Source organism: Fundulus heteroclitus, chromosome 16 (assembly GCF_011125445.2).
Source record: "Fundulus heteroclitus isolate FHET01 chromosome 16, MU-UCD_Fhet_4.1, whole genome shotgun sequence".
NCBI classification, from domain to species: Eukaryota; Metazoa; Chordata; class Actinopteri; order Cyprinodontiformes; family Fundulidae; genus Fundulus; species Fundulus heteroclitus.
The window spans coordinates 24297320-24317193 of NC_046376.1; the positions used below are offsets into that span (position 1 = coordinate 24297320).

The 19874-nt window shown below is 40.3% G+C and overlaps 1 protein-coding gene across 7 annotated transcripts in view; it reads left to right on the forward strand.

Annotated features, from left to right (window-relative positions):
• The window catches only part of spag9a (sperm associated antigen 9a), a 38316-nt gene that overhangs the window by 561 nt on the left and 17881 nt on the right, over nucleotides 1-19874 (forward strand). For 2 of the 7 annotated variants that reach the window (XM_012881584.3, XM_021308095.2), the window contains exons 2-10: nucleotides 4792-4912; nucleotides 9469-9539; nucleotides 9630-9718; nucleotides 9835-9985; nucleotides 15381-15470; nucleotides 16274-16409; nucleotides 17118-17211; nucleotides 17311-17432; nucleotides 19499-19510. In XM_012881584.3, coding sequence (XP_012737038.3) covers nucleotides 4792-4912; nucleotides 9469-9539; nucleotides 9630-9718; nucleotides 9835-9985; nucleotides 15381-15470; nucleotides 16274-16409; nucleotides 17118-17211; nucleotides 17311-17432; nucleotides 19499-19510 — 886 coding nt within the window. The remainder of the gene's footprint in view (nucleotides 1-4791; nucleotides 4913-9468; nucleotides 9540-9629; nucleotides 9719-9834; nucleotides 9986-15380; nucleotides 15471-16273; nucleotides 16410-17117; nucleotides 17212-17310; nucleotides 17433-19498; nucleotides 19511-19874) is intronic. The other 5 variants (XM_021308094.2, XM_021308096.2, XM_021308093.2 and 2 more) reach the window with 4 other exon arrangements.

A 19874-nucleotide genomic window follows, 5' to 3' on the forward strand; every position in this document is an offset into this window, starting at 1 on the left:
GGAGGAGGAGAGGGGGGGAAAGAAACAAAACAAGCGGTTGTCTTCCTGGAGGCTCGTTCTCCTCCCAGCATCCCTGAGCGGTGGATCCACCGAGTACACACGTGGCGCGGCAGCATCCACGGAGCTCACTGAGGATGTAAACAAGACTAAACACCAGACTCGCTGGTTATAGTGGCCGTATGCTCTGGTGAAGTGGTCGGCATGTAGTCCGTGTGTACGAAACACATCCACTAAACCATAGGTGGCCCCAGCCTCTCATCACACAGATTTGTTATTGCATCAGATAGAGCCAGGATGAAGGAGCAGGTGACGTGACTCAGCGTTTTAGGGCGTGATGCTGCAAAATGTTTTGAAAGGGGTTGACAGAAAAAGAAGAAAAAAAGGGAGGGATTTGTTGGCTAGTATAACTGCTGATGATGAACTCTGGATGTTGGGTACATGAAAGCTGAAGTACGGATAGAAATGATTGTGACTGTAATACAGGTGGGGTCCCGTTCAAGTCCTCCACAGCCACTGTCCTGCAACTTTTACATGCTTTTTAGATGTTCCAGCCCCCCTGGATCAAATGAAGAGCTCGTCACCCGGCCTCTGCAGGACTTCACATGTACTGAGAAGGTAATCCAACCTTTTGATTCAGGTTTGTTGCACAGAGATGCATTAAAACTTGTTGGACAGTGGCTCTTTGAGGACTGGAGTTGGATACCCCTGGGGGGTAACGTGACTGCCTCCTGTGATTTTTTTTTGGCCTACGCTTTCGATGAGTCAATGTTGGTGAAGGATCAGTCCCTGGAACTCAAGCAACTCCTGTTTTTTTTCTTGTTTTTACACAAACCTTTTTTTTCTTGTACCACAAATAAAAATGTTAAAAAAAATGCAAAAAAGCTCTTTAGCAACAATAACACGCTTGTAGCTGACTGAGACCAACACACATTTATCAAAAGTCCTGATCTTCATCTGAGACTCCTCTACAAAAGTGTCTACCAACTATATGATAGCATCCCACAATTTAAATTAAATTTTTTTTGCCAAAACTATGCCAAGATGGCGCAAAAACAACCGGATTTGTTTCAATCTAAAAATGTATACCTTCTTAATTGCTTGGTATGTGGACACCAAACTGGCCACAGATGTAACCAAGATGTCGTAGTTACAATTTATTGGGTTTATTTCCTTCTTTACGGTAAAAGTAAGACGTTTTGCATGTAAACATCTTGTTGTTTTTTTTTTAGGCAAAATGTATTTTTGGGGCATTTAAATCTCATTTACTCAGGCCCAGGATAATCAACTCTCATATTTTCACACCCACATCATCCTCCAGGACCTCTATGTTAGCTGATAACAAGATTAGCAGTTTAGGCATTGTACACGTTGAGAAATGCCTTATAAAGCATGAGTATGCATTTTATTTATTTATTTATTTATATTTTAGAAAATAGACCCTCGGGCTTAAGAAGTTAAGCACTCCAGGATGATGACAAAAGTAAATAAAGTCAAATCTTTAATATTTATATTTTTACAAATAAAGAAATCCAGATGATCAAATATTGTGAGACTGAAGCGGCAGCAAGAATAGACCTCAGTTTAGTCATGAGTGCAACACCAAGAGAAAAACATTATGTTTCTGTTTCAGCTTTTAGTTACAATGTAATAATAAATGCTGTAGCTCTGTAAACGATTGGTGTTCATTAAATGTGTGTATAATTTCAGAATTTCTGTTTTAATGATTTACATATTCGTGTCATTTAGACAAGTAATTGTGGTTAGTATGGGTGTTTCACTAACACAGGCATTCACAGCCAAACTGTTGGTGTGTGGGAAGAATTGGAAAACTTGCCAGAGAGACAAGTCTTCTAACCTCAGAGTGCAAATAGGATCAGTCAAAAAAAATGTTGTTGTTTTTTCTGGCTCTTCAGAAGCCCTTGTGTCTCCTTGGCTGCTCATGAGCGGCGCTTATCCTGCCGTGCTTCATAACAATGCTTACAGAACATCCACACCTTTGTTCAGCCTCACCTGACTTAATACTCCCATATTTTAGAGCGCTTCGATGGGAACGGTTTTAACTTTCATAAAAAAAAAAAAACACACAAACAAAACTCAAAAACAAAACAGAAATCATGAAATCCATCACCTAATATTGATATTGATGTGTTTTTATTATTATAATCAACGTCATTGACTGCTGACAATCTGCAGCAGCTTTGCTGTGTAAAACTCTTTAATAACACTGAGCCAACTTACCCTCAATCATTGGCATTTGACATAATAATTCTTTGTAAAAAATAGTATGATCAAATATAGTGGTATAAAAATTAATATTATTTATATATTTTTATGAACTGTGGAGAAAAATAGTCATAAGAAGGTTCAAATCGCATGTTGACTGTAAGTTCATTGCATGTTATACTCTAAAAACCAAAATAACATCCTACTGGTGGAAGATATATTTATTAAGTAGATTAAGTAGATTGCTTAAAATTACTTTGAAACATTGTCTATCAGTCTCCTAGCACCCAACAAAATATATTTAAGTGATAAAAAAAGTGGACTTTGCATGGCAAATCCCCTTTAACGGTTGAAAAAAGTTGGAAATTGATGAAAAATAACTTTGCTGTGCTTACAGAGTTTGAATTAAGAAGTAAAACTCTGTGTATGCACCTAAATTCTGGAAATCTGTAATTTTCCTCTGGGATTATTGAAGTATTTTTGATTCTGATTCATACGGCAAGGTGTTAACATTCTCGGCCAATTTTCAAAGCCTGAGAGACACAACTTATAACGGCAAAAAAAAACGTCGATATAACAGCTTTCATCATACAGTGTGTGGTGTCCAGTCAAAGAGCAAGCACAGCACGCCACACACAAACAGATTTAACTCGGGAACATTCAGATGTCAGGCGGGAAATCTCGCAAAACATGTCGCATGTCTGCATTGTCCATGACTTAGCAGCAATCCCTCATACTGAGCATGCATGAAGCGACAGTGGAGAGGAAAACTCCCCTTTAACGGAGAGGAAAACCTCCAGCAGAACCAGGCTCAGTGTGAACGGTCATCTGCCCTGACTTTTAGAGCCTCAGGGAACCAGCAGTAGACCTTAGATAGTCTGTTTGAGAGCGAAGGGCTCCGTTAGCAATCAGAGCTCTGATATATGAATAAAAAACACTACAAAGAGAAAGGCTGTTGGTTAAAGGAGTGGAGACAGGGTGAGAATGGGCTTTAGTGTGATACTTTTTATTATCTGCCCTCATGCACACCTATTCTTCTAAAATCCAGCTTTTCCTACTTTGAAAGCGCCAGAGGTGATTTCCCTGACTAACATTCACGGGATCCTTTTACGGCTCTCCAAAGCTATGTAAGGCTGCTGTATAAATGCTTAAAATGTACAAAAATAAGCGAGAAAACGAATGCATTCAAAAAGGTAAAGTTCCTTTTTCATGCGCTAAATGAGCATGTGTGTGTGTGTCATGCGTTTAGGGAAGGATAATTCCCAACTTATGCCCGTGTTTGTTCAGGGGATCTGCACCGAGCCGCTGTTTTTGTACGAACGTCGATGTGGTGGAACACAGTTTGCTGCCCTGACCCACGGCGAGGAAACCGGCCCAGGACGCAGCAGCACGCGCTGGCTGACGAACTCAGGCGCGCAGAAGCAGGCAGACAGCAGACATCATGAATTAAATCCAAACGCAAATGATTTAAGATGATAAAGCTGCTGTTACGTAGATTGTCCAGATTTTTCTTTGTTCATTTCCCCCCTGAGGAAGACTGAGTGGGAAGGGACACATCAGGCATGCTGGTTACTTCCAGGTCATGTGATCCTTTGTTGAAACATCCTCCAGCCTCCATTTCTGCATTTTCTTCCCTTTTGTTTTCCTGTTTTTGTTTTTAAGGGTCAACAGAAAAGACCCCAAATATACCAGAAGAAGGATGCTGCTTCCACATAATGTTATTTTTGTGAGCCTTCTACTTAGTGATTTATAGCGTTTAGTGAAGTGGCAAAGTAAGCTTGCACAAGCAGTGCATTTAGGAGTCCCACGCTTAATTTATCGCCGCTGGATTATCTGTTATCTGACGCTATTTTGATATTAAATCCTCGGATATACAAAATCATTCAGAGATGTGGAGATAAAATGCAGATTCATTACTACGTCAAGTCATTGATTTTTGTGTCGGCAAAACAAACGATGCAGCCCCGACGAGTCAGCGGAGAGATTATGGATTTGATTTTGCTTCCAGGTTGTTGTTTTTTTCGGAATGCAGCCTCTTCATGATCAGAGAGTTGCCTTTACTCCTAATGCGATTTGGTCACTTCAGACATGTCGTAAATGCAACTTGCATTCATTCTTAGAGCCATCGGGATTCAAGAAGATCATTGTTTTAACCTTGCAGTGGCACTGAGTGCAGGGTTGTGTAAGGATTTGGGCTTCAAAGCAAAGGAAGAGCTGCGCGCCAACAGGAAGAAGGGGAACCACATCGGGGCCTCGGCTTGCTCAGCCGGACAGGAAGTGGACTCCAACAGACACAACATATTTTCCCATCCGGGGCTCCGCCCAGAGGGGAACTTGAAGGAACTGAAACGTGCGATCCAAATCCCAGAACGTCTTAAATCGTTTAGCATGAAAAAGTTTCCCGGCTGACTGAAATTGTCCTCTGCATCCTCCATACAGCAAAGCAGCTGCAGACTAAAACGCCTTAAATCACTCAGAGCTGTAAATGAGATTTGATGGGCTTTTAAAGGAATTCCAGCTCGTATAACTCGAGTCTTCTTTGTGTACCTTGTGTTTTGCTCGGAGCAGAAGTTCATAGAGTTCGAAGACACCCATGAGCAGGAGAAGAAGGACCTGCAGAACCATGTGGACCGCATGGAGTCTCATTCGCGGCAGCTGGAACTCAAAATCAAGAACTATGCAGACCAGAGTAAGAGCACACACACACACACACACACACACACACACACAGACACACACACACACACACACAGACCAGAGCACATAGACACTGGCCATCATAATCCCTAAACTTTCCTGTTTCCTCATTTTAGGTTTATAAAAAAATAAATCATAACCCTCTCGTCTGAGGGTTACAGCTTAATCCCCATGTGTGTAGGTCGAGACATTAATCCTTGAGTCTCTATGGTTGTCCGGGTTCGACTTTTAAACAATGCTGTTGAATCCCCAAAAGTCCGTCCGTATAAAGGCGTACCGCCTATATTAAGATATAAATGCCTGCTATATACATGCTTTTGGTCTTTATGCATGGTGATAGTAATAGGATTACGGGATTGGTGTTATTCCATTAATGCTGCTGTGCGTTGCCGCTCATCTCGCTGGATTAAGCGGCAGAGGAGAAGAATTTGGCTCACACTTTGTGTCTTGGTGGAAAATGTGGATTTGCCGACTGAGCAGCGCACAAAGCAGCAGGGCTGGTTAAAGTGAGTCATTCACTTACAGCTTGGAAAAGGACACCCCCCATCCACCCCTTCCCCTTTCAGTATCCGTGTATGCATATTTCTCCTTGACTCACTGAGCACTAAAATACGTGTGCAGTCCTTTCAGTCTACGCGCAGTGTGACTGGTCAGGGGTCGGAGCTAAGTCACTGCCGCTCCCTGTGGTAAATCATTCATCCGTTTCCACCAGCCTCAAGTACTCGATCTGATTGCTTTCAGAGTCACAGTCCACCACTGCTGCGCTGTCAATGAGGCAGCAGTCGGCGGGACATTAAAAACAGTCCCAGTGTGCCTGAGGAATGCCCAAAATTGCCATAATTATCTCATTGTGAGCTGATTCTGTGGAAAACAATGTGGATTAATCCAGCAGAAAGTATATATTCCTGCAAAACGTCCACAATGCTTTTTACCGGGTGCAGTTTGTTTACGTGTATTTTATAAATGACTGTCTCCTAAGTGGGGTCTAATGGATTTTGAAAATTACTCTATTTTTCATTCAATTAACAAATGGTCAGCGCATAATGATGCACTCCTAATACTTATTATAATCAGGATGTTTCCATTTAGATGTTTAACATTGTAGGACATCATAATAACCAGTTTATACGCAGGTGAAGGAATAGACAGGCTTCATTTCCTCCTGTGTTTTGTTTTCGCACATCCTGTATAGGTTGATGTTTCTGTTTAAACACGTTTGTCCCCATATACTACCTAGTAGCACTGAATATAGGGAAAACCATCAAACAAAAAAGGTTTTATGTTACAGCAAACAGGCTTAAATCCGAGGCAAAAGGACTTTCTCTCATTTCTTTCTGAAACGTTTTGACACCTATCCAGGAGTCTTTGTCAGTTCTGGTGGCTCGCAGTTGAGCAACCTGCAGCTGGAGTGCTGCTGTTTTTTAAAGGACATGGAGGCCCATCCTCGTAGGAACATTCTCAGTCAGATGTAAATCACTGACCCACCCACCACTGTCCTGGGTCATTAGAATCTATTGCTTGGTGTGAGTGGAGGACTTGGTCACCTGGATCATGATGAGACTGCTCATGTAATCTCTTTGGAACGTGTTGGAGGACCGAGCTGTAGAGACTTTTCTGTTATAATGATGATTATAATTTGATCAAAATCTACATTTTCCTCACTAGATGCTTTCTCATTTTAACGTTTCATCTCCATCTGTAACTTTTAGCCTCCTGGGCACGAGCGTGTCTGTCAGGAGTCGGAGTTTACCGTGGAGAGAGTCTTTCCCGCTGGAAGAACATGTGATTCTCTTTGTAAAGCATGTTTTCGAGACGCGTCGGCTATAATAACAAATTTCGTACTGCCTCAAACTAATTTTTCTTCAGAGTAAAAATGCAGAGGATGCCGTTAGAGAGCCAGAGTGTGAGCCGGCCCAGTGCACGTCTCTTTTTACCCAGCTGCTGCTGCTGCTGCTGCTGCTGCTGCTGCACGTGGTCTTTCTCCTGTGTTGTTTTCCTACTCCTGTTTGTGGCGGGCAAAGCAGACGACAGCAGAGGTGAACCACCACCATAGCCATCGAAGTGGTGCGTGGATGGCTCTGTGTGCAGCACATTGAAGCTGTGTCACCCAGAATAACTCTGTACGATCGCAACGTTTTGGGATTTTTCCTAACATTGTGAAGCACAGGCTTCACAATGGTTCAGTTAACTGATTTCTTTTTAATTGCAAGCCCAGAAACAGTGATGTGATGTGAGGGCTCCCAGCGCTTCCCCGCTGTTTCTTTGGAAAATCATCACGCCAAATAGTTTGGTGTCCCAGAGAAACTATCTTTATCGTCCTTCTTGCTTATTGTTATATTATTGTTTCAGCAAACAATTCTTCTAGCAGTATTTTTTATAATTTAAAAGGAACTGAGACCTTTAAATGGAACAATCTGAACCAAGAAATCAAAGAATCACAATCAGTATTCACATTAAAAAGGACAATAAAAGCTGCTAAGCGGAGTGAATATGTCAGTTATGCCTGATTATTAATAATCATATTAAATATTATGTTTTATGAATATACAGAAAATCAACCTAAAAAAATGATATTTAATTTCATTATCTTTTGTTTTTGTTATGTATATCTTCATGCCTATTGTGTTGTTGTTGTTGATGATTTCGTAATTTAAGTTCTTTGTAAATATAATGCTTTAGGTAAAGGGGGCAAATCACATAAGATTATTCTTCTTTCTGCTCCCATTCATTCAGGACTTTAGAATGTTTGTTTTATGTTTAATTGCTTGAAATAAATGGAAAAACAATAAATAAAAAACATAAATTTTTACATGTGGCTAGGCTGCGTGGTATGCATGTTCTGGCAGGTGTGGGGTTGGTATAAAGGACTTTAATATCCTTTATTTTCAGCGGGGAAAACGTGTTTCCAGTTTCAAAGTCGAAATTGCCTGATGGAACAAATTAAATTCATATTTAGAGGTTCTACTAAAGCAAATGGAGTCAGTGCAAAAATGAACATGTACCTGCCCACGCAAGAAGTTATTTAATCCTTACACATGCCATATGAGGCTCTTTATGCTTTTAACACCCACAGTGGACAGCACTTTATACGGCCGGTGAAAACGTGTCTTTTCTCTTAGAAGTAATCAAACTCTTTGTCCTCAACTGATTTGGCAATTTGAGATTATTGTCCGTCTTAGACAAAACCATATCAGGTTGGTTCAGAGGTGTGTGGTCATTCAGTGTGCCGTGCTCATACTGTTATCAGGGTTTCCTCCGCGCCCATTTTTCCTCACCTTCCTCTTTCTCTAGTCACAGGAGCAATAACACCAGTAACTGGCTTTCCATTCAGTGCTGGACTGAAATCTTTGTCTTTTCTGACACTATTATAGCTTCGGCAATAAATAAATAGTTAGTCATCAGGGGAGAGGAGTCACTATTTGAGCTCATCTTTACATGCTAAGGTCCTGTATAATTTGCTAAATCCCACAAGGGTGCAGGGCAGTAATCGAGCAAACAAAACAAGTTAAGAAATTGCTGGAATGATAAAATTAGATGAAGTATACAAGGAATTATTCAAATTTAGAATATCCTGGACTAATCTTCATGTTAGCAAAGAAGCAAACACTGGTCTGCCCGAAAACATCGGTCCAGGTCCCCGCTACAAGTGAATCAGATGCAGAAACGGGACTACAGCGCGCTGCATTGTGGGTAAACAACATGAAAATAAACACGTGTGTAGTCCTTAGACAGCTTGGAGAAATGGCTCACCTTCAAACTTGTAATAAAGAAGAAGTAAAGCTAAAAACTTAAAGTTTGGATTTTGCATTATTGTTTATTATTGTTAGATCCCCATTGCTGCATCTGTTCTTCTTCCTGGGGTCAGCTCATAAGCCTATTTAAACAAAGTCATGGCCAATACGTGTCGTAATCAAAGCTCAAGGCTAAAGATGGTCCAGACGAAAATCTAATTGCTAAAATTCCTTTTTTAGCTATTTCTTAGTGATTTGTCAAACACTCACACAGGAACTTCTGCAACACGCCTCTGCTCATCATCCATCTCAGTCTCTTTAGATTTAATGAGTCAAACGAGCGAAATAAAATCCTCCCATTTGCGTCAAAATCCACACGGGGGTGTGAGACATCTTCCGGCAGCGCGCAGAAGCTGGAGCGGCTGTGATTGATAGTATTGAGAGTTTCCTCTGCATATCTGTCTGCGGCAGCCTCTCACAGCGAGGTTTAGTCCAAAGCCAGGACGCTAATAGGGGATTACGCATCTCTGTCACTTATGTCGACTAAACACCAAAACCCCTTTTCACCGGCATTATTCAAGCTGCTTCATAAAATGATAGCCTGGTGGAATGAAATTCTTCACAAACTTGAATATATAATTTAATTTTTTTTTTCTAGTTTGAGTCAACAATCATACGAGGGCTTAAAACATTTTATCTTAGTTTAGCTTGTGTTTCGAGTCGTTCATTCCCATTTTATGGATATCCCTTGCATTTCCTTGTTTCACACGCGTAGAAACGACCTCCTGAAACTGAAAAGTGTTCCCGTCTCGTTCAGTCAGCAGGTTGGAAGAGCGAGAGCTGGAGCTGAAAAAGGAGTACAATGCTCTGCACCAGCGGCACTCCGAGGTAAGGAGAAAGCCGGAGGAGGGAAGTGTGCGTTTTAGAGTAAACCTGTGACATCTTCTTCTCTGAGTCGTTGGCCTTTACTCTGTGCAGATGATTCATAATTACATGGAGCATGTGGAGAGGATCAAAATGCAGCAGATAAGCGAGACGTCAGAGTCCGCGACCGGCGGCCGGATGAGGTGAGACGAGCTCAGATGCAGAGCAGCTACCTTCGCATTAAAGCAATCTTCAAGAAAACACTTTTGTTTGTGTTGTTGCTTGTGGTCTCAAACCATTAAATAAAACCTTCCTCTAGGAGAGAGCGGCCTCTTTCTTTGGGGGTTTTTCCCTCGTCTGGCGGAGCGTCTTTGATAATCCCAGATCCCCACAGCAGAGCCGAGACGCCAGGGACGGAGGGCTGGAGGTTCGCTGACTCAGCTCAGTTACGCTCCAACACTAGTCTGAAGGTGGGTGTGTCTGTGGATCCTCCCTGAATTACTTTACAGGGATTTTTTTTTTTTTTTCATCAGGGAATAATGTCACGTCTTATTCAGCTGGGGCTGCTGACTCACAGAGGCATTCGGAAACGGGCTTCTGACATATACATTTTTGTTGCTCTGAAAAGACTGAAGGCTCTGAGCTCTGGGGCCTCTCAGACGATGCCTTTTTCCACTTAACCAGATTGTGAGTCATTTGTCCTTTTGATCTGGTAACATGAGGTAATTAGTTGTCCATCTGATTTAGCAAGATAAATACATCAAGTTTAGAGAATTATTGAATCAAATTTCCTGCCTGCTTCAGGTTTTGAACTACAGCATTTTGAGCGATGAGCTTTGGGCTCAGATCCACTGAAAAAGAAGCGAGCCTTTGATGCGGCTCCTGTGCTATTTTAGCTGGTCCCTGACAAGGCCACCCCTGTGGTCAGACTCTTCTTTAACCACTGATGAATATGCAAGCTTCCTCTCCCACAGCGGCCAGCGGAGGAACCCAAATGTGTCCCGTAAATGTTAATCATTGTTGGCATCTTCCGCTTAGTTTGCTTCTACTAGTTTACTGTGCTGTGGAAAAGTTTTTGCCCCTCCACAGGTATGCTGCTGATTTCATTATTTTTTATTTGTCACGCATAACCTGTGTCTGATCCTGGAACGTATTTTAATATCGGACGACGATAACCCGAGTAAATACAAGAACGACGGTTACGTTTTTTTTAAGGGAACAGAAACAACGTCAACAGCGTTTCAGGGTTCCCACGGGTCCTTGAAATCCTTGAAAGTTTGTGAATCTGAAAAAATTCATTCAAGGCCCTTGAAAGTTCTTGAAAACAGCCAAAAAAACACCTTGTCCTTTAATTTTTTTGTGGGGTTGAAAGTTCACACGGATGATGACTCGTGTCATTATTTTACTACCACACGATCTTTTAAAATTATGTTGATTCCGCAGACTTTTGATTTGCAAAAGTACGTTCGCTCTTCTTCGTTAGTTGCTAGGCTACGGTTTAGGCCTACGAGCGTCCAATAGGTTACATTTACGCAGTGTTGCCAACTCAGCGACTTTGTCGCTATATTTAGCGACTTTTCAGAGTCAAAGTCAAAAACTACCTTAATCAAAGATGAAAGTAAGTGAAACAAATTGATATAATTCTGAAATTCTCAATGCTGCACTTTTTTCCATAAAATTCCATGAAACGGTAGGCTAATGTACATCTTATATGTAATGTAGTATGGCATAGCCATGTACTGTGGGTATAAATGTAGGCTATGAATATGATCAACATCAATGTAGGCTATAAATTAAGTCCAATTTCTTGCATTGCTTCTGACCCAACAACTTCTATGCCGTTTAGTTTTTTATTGAATTTGCATTGTATTAAAATATGATAACCTATTCAGCGGTCACAGTAGGTAAATGCCGCCACGTGTGGTCCTTGAATTTGAGGAAATTGGTCCTGGAAAGTCCTTGAATTTGATGTTCACCAAGGTGTGGGAACCCTGGCATTTATTCTTCCCAGCCACACCGAGTCCTGATTATTAGCAGACATGCAGAGTCAAGAAGTCACTTAAATGATTCCTTTATTGACTGACAACATGAGGTCGGGTAAAAATCACCATAAGCAATGTGTGATCTGCTGAAATTTATGAAGAGATGGAAAAATACATATAGAAATGGTTAACAAGCTATTTCTAAAACGGTCTCACATGAACCGCAGTGAGAGCCAATTATTCACAAATGGAGACAACACGAAGAACCTTCCACGGGTTGCAGGTCTACCCGAAAGAGCGTCAACAACTCATGCTCAATGTCACAAAAGAACCCGGGGCAATCTCCAATGCACGGCAGGCCTCGGCAGCCTCTGTTACAGTTTATGATTCAGCAATAAGAAAAAAAGACTGGGCTGCACTTGCGTCTGTGGGAGAGTTTCAAAGCAAAATCGCTCAAAATGTTGACTAAAATAACACAAAGGCCTGTCAAATATGCAAAATGAAACCTTGATTATCTCTTGGGAAAACATTCATTAGACGGACGAAACAAAAGTGGAACATTTTGAAAACTTCTAACTTCTGTAGGTTAACCAGCCGGACAGTGATAAAAGCACCCCAGCAAGTCGGGTGGTATTTATCAGTCAGAATCCAGAGTGAGATGCTGTGGCGTGACCATTAAAAGGTTGTTTGTGCTTAAAAGCTCCCCATGTGGCTGAATTAAAACTGTTTTCTGAAGAAGAGTAGTTCAAAATACCTTCAGGGCGATCGATGTAAAAAACCCACTGCCACTTATTGCAAATGCTTTCTTTGGAGGGCCAGGACGGTTTGGATAGTTTTGTTCCCTTAATAAATGAATCTAATGTAAAAACAGCATTTTGCATTTACTAAGGCTACGTTTGTCTCGTCATAAAATTAGTTGGATGGTTCGAAAGAATCCACTATGATAAAGAAGCAAACAGAGGAGAAATCTGTAAGTGAGTTTCTCACAACATTATGTGCATCAGAATTTTTAATTGTATATAATTGTATATCCAGAAAATGTGATCCATCTTCCACCGCTTTAAATGTATTTTTATATAGGAAATACATCAATGTCTAAACACGCTTAACATGTCAGAGTCTATGGTAATTGGGATCAGGAGAGTGGCAGCAATTTTTTATGTTATTTTGTTGGGACATTTGCAGAGCAGTGCATGATGGGAGTAATGTGGATGTATAGTACACATTCGGTCACACAAAGAGAAAATCTACAATCCGAAAAGTGTGGGACTCTTTTAACACGAGGAGCTTTTATTTTAATGGGGGCAGCTGTGTTTAAACAACAATATATTACATTTTTTTCTTGCAGTCTAAGAACGGATCTGTTGCACTTAATTACATGCATGGGGTTGCATGTTAGTCATTATCTGCAATATCATTTATTTGTCATTGCATCTACAAATCACATATTTACAGCATATTTAAAAAAAAAAATGCATTTTATTTTTTCTTATGTTAACGTAGAGAAGCACCCTGTAAAAAAAGTTTCCAGAAATAAATCAACTTAATATCTATTGTACAATAGTAATTTAAGATGTTTTTTTAAAAATCCGAGTAATGATTTCTTATTTTCAGAACTGATTCATATTTTTCATCACATTTTCTAAGGCAAGTTTGCTAAAACTGAAAACTATATTAGTGGCCAAAAGTTTTGAGATTGACACAAATGTAGCTTTTTGACAGACTTTACTGTTTTTTCTGTTCCTTTGTGTTTTTGGTGTCTATGATTGAATTTCAGCTGTAAATATTTAATGAGTTTTGAAAGCAATTATGTAGCTACAAATTGAGTTTATAGAACCTGTCAGAAGGGTTTTTAATAAGATCAAGATCTGGGGAATATTGTGGCGATGGATCCTGTAATTCAGCAAACTCTCTTGAACAAGATGCAAACCCTCATAAAGGGTTCAATGCTGCTTCACTGTTTGACACAAAACATTTTCCTCTTTGGACGCCCTTTATCCATGCAGTCCGCTTCTTGCAGAGTTTACATCTCTTCTGGATTTATTTCTTGGAGAAAGGGTCTCTTTTGTTGCCTGCATTGACAGAAGGTTGGAGTTCAAAGTCCTCGCCTGCCATTCTTGAGCAAGTTCTGCACTGGTGGCAACCTAGTCCCTCGGTTGAATCCCCTTTAAGAGACAAACCTTGAACCTTTATTCACAGTATCTGAACGTCTGTCCATTAAGTTATTGGTGATCAGATAAATGACTGATTTGGGGACAATGTTACTAATATGAATATATTTGCTTGTGAAGCCACTTTGGTGGAAAACAATGATGACAGCAGTTGCTTTTCCGCAGGTAATCATGGTTGAAAAATGCAGAATTGTTTCAAACAGGATTTCAGTAAAGCAAGCATCCTGCAGCTGGCCTTTCCTCATTAACACTTTCCTGTCAGTTAACAATAAGATCGTTGAAATGATGCCAGCTGGTCACTCTGTGGCAGACCTAGACACTGCAAGTGCGTTTTTGTTTATGTTGTTGTAATTTAGTTAATTACAGCTGCACAATATATTGAATTGAATCTGTATGTATAATAGTGAGATAGCAAAAGCCCGTTTGGATGCAGCAGTGCTGATAACGGCAACAATAATATAAAAGTTGCTCCTCAAACTTATTTCTGAACATCATTTTATGAAAATTGGCACTATAAAAAACTGAAGCAGTAGAATTTGTAAAAGCAAAAAACAAAACCATATCAACCTTAAAACTTTTGCCGACTTCTGCTGTTTTCATTCCACTACTTAAATTTGTTAAACTTCAAAAGTGAAAAGTGTTTTCACTTAACAACTTTAGAATATGAAGGGAGAAATTAAGCTTTGTCAATCATTATTATACATAATTTCAAATATAACTAGTAACATTTTCAGTTCTGTGGTTGCAGACTGGACTGGAAATGCATTTTTTATTGTCACAATTAAGAACTACCTTACGGTAAATGGAATATTATGAATCATTCAAAATGTACGTTTTTGATTTTATTTTCATGGAAAAAAAGGTAAAAACAAAAAAAGTCTTCATAATTTTCAGCCCAAAAAGCCTTCTAAACCCTGAACTCATTTTCAGGTTATGCTACCTAAAACTGTGGCGGTTACAGTACCGTATTTTTCGGACTATAAGTTTCACTATTTTTCACAGTTTGGCCGATCCTGCGACTCATAGCCAGGTGCGACTTATATATCAATTTTAAATGGTAAATCATACTGAGCAACATGAACCAAGTAGTAAACATTATCGTCTATAACGGCAAGATGGTGCTCTAAGCTGGTGGAAACTATATCCTGCTGCTGTTCCACTTAAAAATTAATTAAAACAACAAAGACTGAACACGTTTGTGTGTTGTTTTACTGTTTCAGTATACATTCACGCAGCGGAGCGTTGTTCAGCCGATTGTGAATGCAGCTGTGCAATTAAATAAGTTACCTTACCAGATTAAACGTCAGTTTTTAGTCTTGGATTGTGTGAAATAAATTTCTAAATAAATACGATTTATACTCCGGAGCGACTTATATATGTCCTTTTTCCTCTTTATGACGCATTTTTGACTGATGCGACTTATATTCCGGAGCGACTTATAGTCCGAAGAATACGGTATATGCTTTGCATTTTTAAACAAAATTTGATTAATTGAGATCCTCTCAGGACCAACCATTTGGTCTCCCCTGTCCCAGACTGCAGGGACCGCTAATCCACACTAAAGGTTGTCCACATAAGAGACCACGCAGGCTCACAGGGCTATGAATGCACCTTTCCATCCACTTCACGGCCATGCACACGTTTGAGTGTCTGCATTTCTGCTGAACTGCTTCTGCACATGCAAGCCTTATTTTTACTCTCCCCTCCCCAAGCAGTTGGACTTTGTCGAGCCCCCAAAGGAAAGGGAGGGTAAGAGTGCGCAGGACCCTACTTGGGGGAATTCACTGGCAGTCGACTGCAAGGTAGTTGGACGAGTGTCTGCGCCGGCGCGCTGGCTGCTGCCGGCGCAGTTCATTGTTTGCATGCGTGTGTGGGCTTCAGTGCAGTAGTGTCATCTTTTTTTTTTTTTATAGTTTTTTTTTTTTCTTTCATTTAAAGACCATCTTAGCTCATAGACCCCCTGTGCTGTGCAGCGCCACATGCAACCATGCTCCCGCCTGAACGCTAAACATATGCACTTATTGAAACTGCTTAATTATTAAAGTCAGCCACGGCCTGGTTGCATCTGGCGTCTCCTCATTTGAGTTTTAAATTTCACTTTGCTTTACGTCTGTGCTTCATTCATGTACATTAACCATCGTGCCGTTGTACCACAGCAGACCTTTAAAGCTTGCTCTCTGCCTTCTAACGCTGCAGTTTTCTACCAGTTAACTTTTGTTTTAGCGGGTTTTATTTTTCCGAAAGCAGCTTTCAGTTTATTATCCTCTGTGGATTTGTGTTGCGTAGATTCATCCTGTTGTGTAGATCCCTTCTGTGGTGTTGTCCATGGATGTTGTGCTAAGCCCTCCACAGTCTGTGCAGCGATGTGTCAACCTTGTATTTGTGTGCCAGTCCTGTGTTGTCCCATCTATCCTCAACACTTCCCTTGTAACTCTGAGTTGCCAAGAGATGTGCTCTCACATTTTTTACAGAGAACCTGTTATTGATCTGTATGTTTTATGTCCTAAATCTGCCCTTTCACTTTAAAGCATATGGTTCAATTAACCATTTAATTTAGCCCCTTTAAAAGGTCTTTTCCTATAACTAATTGGCTGTTTCATAAAAGGATGAACTGTCGGACATCACTGGCTCCAAATCAGCAACACCGATGTCGACCACGGGCTCAGACATGGAGAGAGAAGATGGGATCTGTAAGAGTACAGAGGTGCAGGCTGCACCAGGGACCAGGTCCATATCAGTGGGTACGTTCACATAAACGGCCCCTTGTCAAAGGTTTCATTCCCCTTACATTTTTCTTTTTACATTTTGTCACACTACTTTAAAATTCAATGTATTTTGTTGGGATTTGATGTGACTAAGAAAAAGTAGAGCACGGCTAAACCAGAAGTATTGTATTTTTTTTTTACAATACACAAATCTGAGGAAGGTGGTCTGGATTTGTAGTCTACCCCACTACATTCATATTCTGCTGAATCACCTTTTGGCGCAGTTACAGATGTAAGTTTTGTGGAGTATGATTTAGGTTGGTTTTCTAATTATATGATTTGCGATGGCTTTTGTGTAAGGTCGTCAGATAAGGAGGGAATCAGTCCACTTTGCAGATAATATTAGCAAATATTCTGTTGAACATCACATATAGGTTTTTCTTTTCATGTCACAATTCTACGCTAGCTTGTGTTGCTCTGTCACGTAAAGACCCCGGTAAAACACTGACATATAATAGTTGTTGTGTGAAAAGATGTGAAAAGGTTTGAAGGGTATTGATACTTTTACAATACACTGTATATTGTCTTATATTAGATTGTTGATCTTTTATTTTAGTTTTATGTTTTCTCCCTCTGGGCACATGGATTCAAACTTGTCAAACATGTATTTCGATCCTCTGACCTATAAACCTATTTTTAGTGTTTAACAGGACATATTTTCCTCTCTTGCTCTGTCTCATGTAGGTTTACCTGAAAATGAGGAAAACTCAGACGTGCAGGACATTATTGAGTCCACTCCTGAGCTGGACATGGATCTGATTGGATACAAACCCTGCAGGTAGTACATGGAACGCTCTGCTTGGTCTACTAGAACTAGCTTTTCTCTTTGCACTGGAACATGATTTTTTTTCTTTTCTTGTTATGGTTACTCTTTCAGCACTCCAACGAAAGGTATAGAGAACCTGGCGTTTGACCGCAACACAGACTCCCTGTTTGAGGAACTGTCGTCTGCGGGCACGGGGCTCATAGGGGACGTGGATGAAGGGGCCGACCTGCTGGGTGAGTTCACACTACGCTTAAACAGGCACCATTCCTGCTAGGTTTTCAGAGGACAGATCAAATAGATTGTATGGTAAAAATGCTTAGTTCTGCATGTGATTTAGAAGTTATTACTGTTGCAGCATGATATTTACAGTAACGATCTAATGAAGCTTGATTTTCACTTTTTGAATGTTAACTTTAAGACTCCACTGTGGTCAGAAAAAGAACATTAACAGCATTGAAGTTTTGCATGTTTCCTGATTTTCTTCTTTGTTTTCATTTTCTTTTACAATTTAGTGAAGATAAAATGTTTCACACTGTTCTATTATAATCTTTTAAACATTTTCTAACTGAAAGGTGACCTGTGGTTTCAGGAGAATTGTTGGTAAATTTAACCTGGAGCTTAAAAGAACTAAATGTGACAAACTATTTTTTAAATCAAGTCTTCTTTAAGTGACTTTCATGTCCCCTTAACTTTCTCATGTGATTTTATAAACCTCAGTTATATAACTCCGCAATAACTTTTTATTTTATTGACTTTGCTGTCAGTGTTTGACTTTAGCTTTACTGCCAGCTGCAGAGCCCGGGCAAAGTATTTATACCTTGAACCTTTTGTCACTTTCTTTTTTTTTTTTTTTTTTTTACAACAACTCTCAGTGTTTTCTATTTTATGTTATAGACCAACACAAAGCAGTGCGACATTGTGAAGTGGAAGTGAAAAAGAAATCAGTTTTTAAATCCTTTAAGCCAATAAACATTGGAAGAGTGTAGCCTGCAAATGCATTCAGCCCCTCATTTAAAGCTCAACCAACCACTTTCAGAAGTAAATCAAACAGTGAGTAGAGCCCACCTGGTTAAAATCTAATGTATAAATATAAATACTGCTGTCATATGAAGGCCTGTGAGGTTTGTTGGAGATCATTGGTGAACAAACAGAGTCATAGAGATCGAAGAGCACATCAGAGAGCTCAGGGAGAGAGTTGTGAAGACGGTTAGCAGGGTTAGCTTACCAAGCAATATGTTTTGAAAACTTGACAATGTTCAGTGCATCATCTGAAAATGAAAAGTCTGCCCCAACTGCAAACCTACCAAGACACGGCCATCCACCTCAAGGGGAGCATTAAGCTGAGAAGCAGCCAGGAGGCCGTTGGTAGCTTTGAAGGAGCTGCAAAGGTCCACAGCTCAGGTGGATCTGTATGGCCCGAAATCAGTACCAGCAGAGCCACGCCTATTTTATCACGCTTTAAAAGTAGGTCCAAAACGGTCATGTTCTTTTTTTTTTCTTTCCTAAATACCTCAGAGGAGGAGGCTTTAATGTTTCTTAAACAAATCCATTTTTTTTTTTTTTGATGAATACGTTCGGTTCTACAGCATTTAAAACACAGAAAATGCCATTTAACTGTCTCTCAAACATTGCTGACTCAGACATGCTTAACTCCACCCCCTCTAGGTCAGTATACACGGAAAGGTAGTGTGTGTTCACCACGAATGTACAATGCCAAATTTACAATATGGCGGTGGCAGTGGTGTGCTGTGGGTCTGCTTTTCTTCTGCAGGGACAGGGAAGTAGTGGAAAAAGAGATGAATAGAGGTAAAAGCAGCAATTTGGCACAGAGGAATGAGCAGAACTCTCTGGATGGGCAAACCCTGATTTAGACATACGCCAAAAGACTTGACACTGTAATTGTAGCTCAAAGTTCCTCACATTTCACAATTATTCACTACTTTGAGCTGGTCTCGCCACTTTAAACAGTAAGATAAATTAATTTTAGTTTGCACATTTTGTGACAAAAGGGGGTATAAATAGTTTGGTAAGTCACAGTATATCTGCCATCGGTTGGATTTTGTTTTATCTTTTTAATTATTTTTCAAATATTTGTTATTCAGACTTCCTAGGGCCTTTCTGCTACATCATGAAATAAAATAGCCGCAGCAGCAACATAATATATTTTACTAACGGTCCACCTCCCCCTCCCCTCTGTGCGCTCCGGTCCAGCTGTTATTTACTCTCTCAGCCCTGTACCCATGGTAACATCACCTCTCTCTCCTGTACCCCATTCTCTGGCTTTTATCCATAATCCCAGTGGAATACTCTGGTGTGTATAATCTCAACCTTTTCCTCTGATTTAACAGTTTTCTTTCATGACCCCCCTTGCCTCCGACTCATTAGTCACCCTCTGTCATATGCACCATTGTTATACCCCAGACCTTCATTTTCATTACGTTCAACAACAGTTGGCATCAGTAATGCACAGTTTATTCTTCAGCTTTGTTTTTGTTAGGGTTTCTGCATGACTGATGATCCTTTTGTGTTTTTGGAGCTGTAAATGCATATTTTTATCCCTCGTATTTTTATTGTGGTCTTCTGATGCTGCGATTATCAGACGAAGCTGAGAGACTTAGCCGCAGCTCTTCCTTTATGGCTTGTGATATCTGCTGCTACAGATTTAGCTCTGTCTC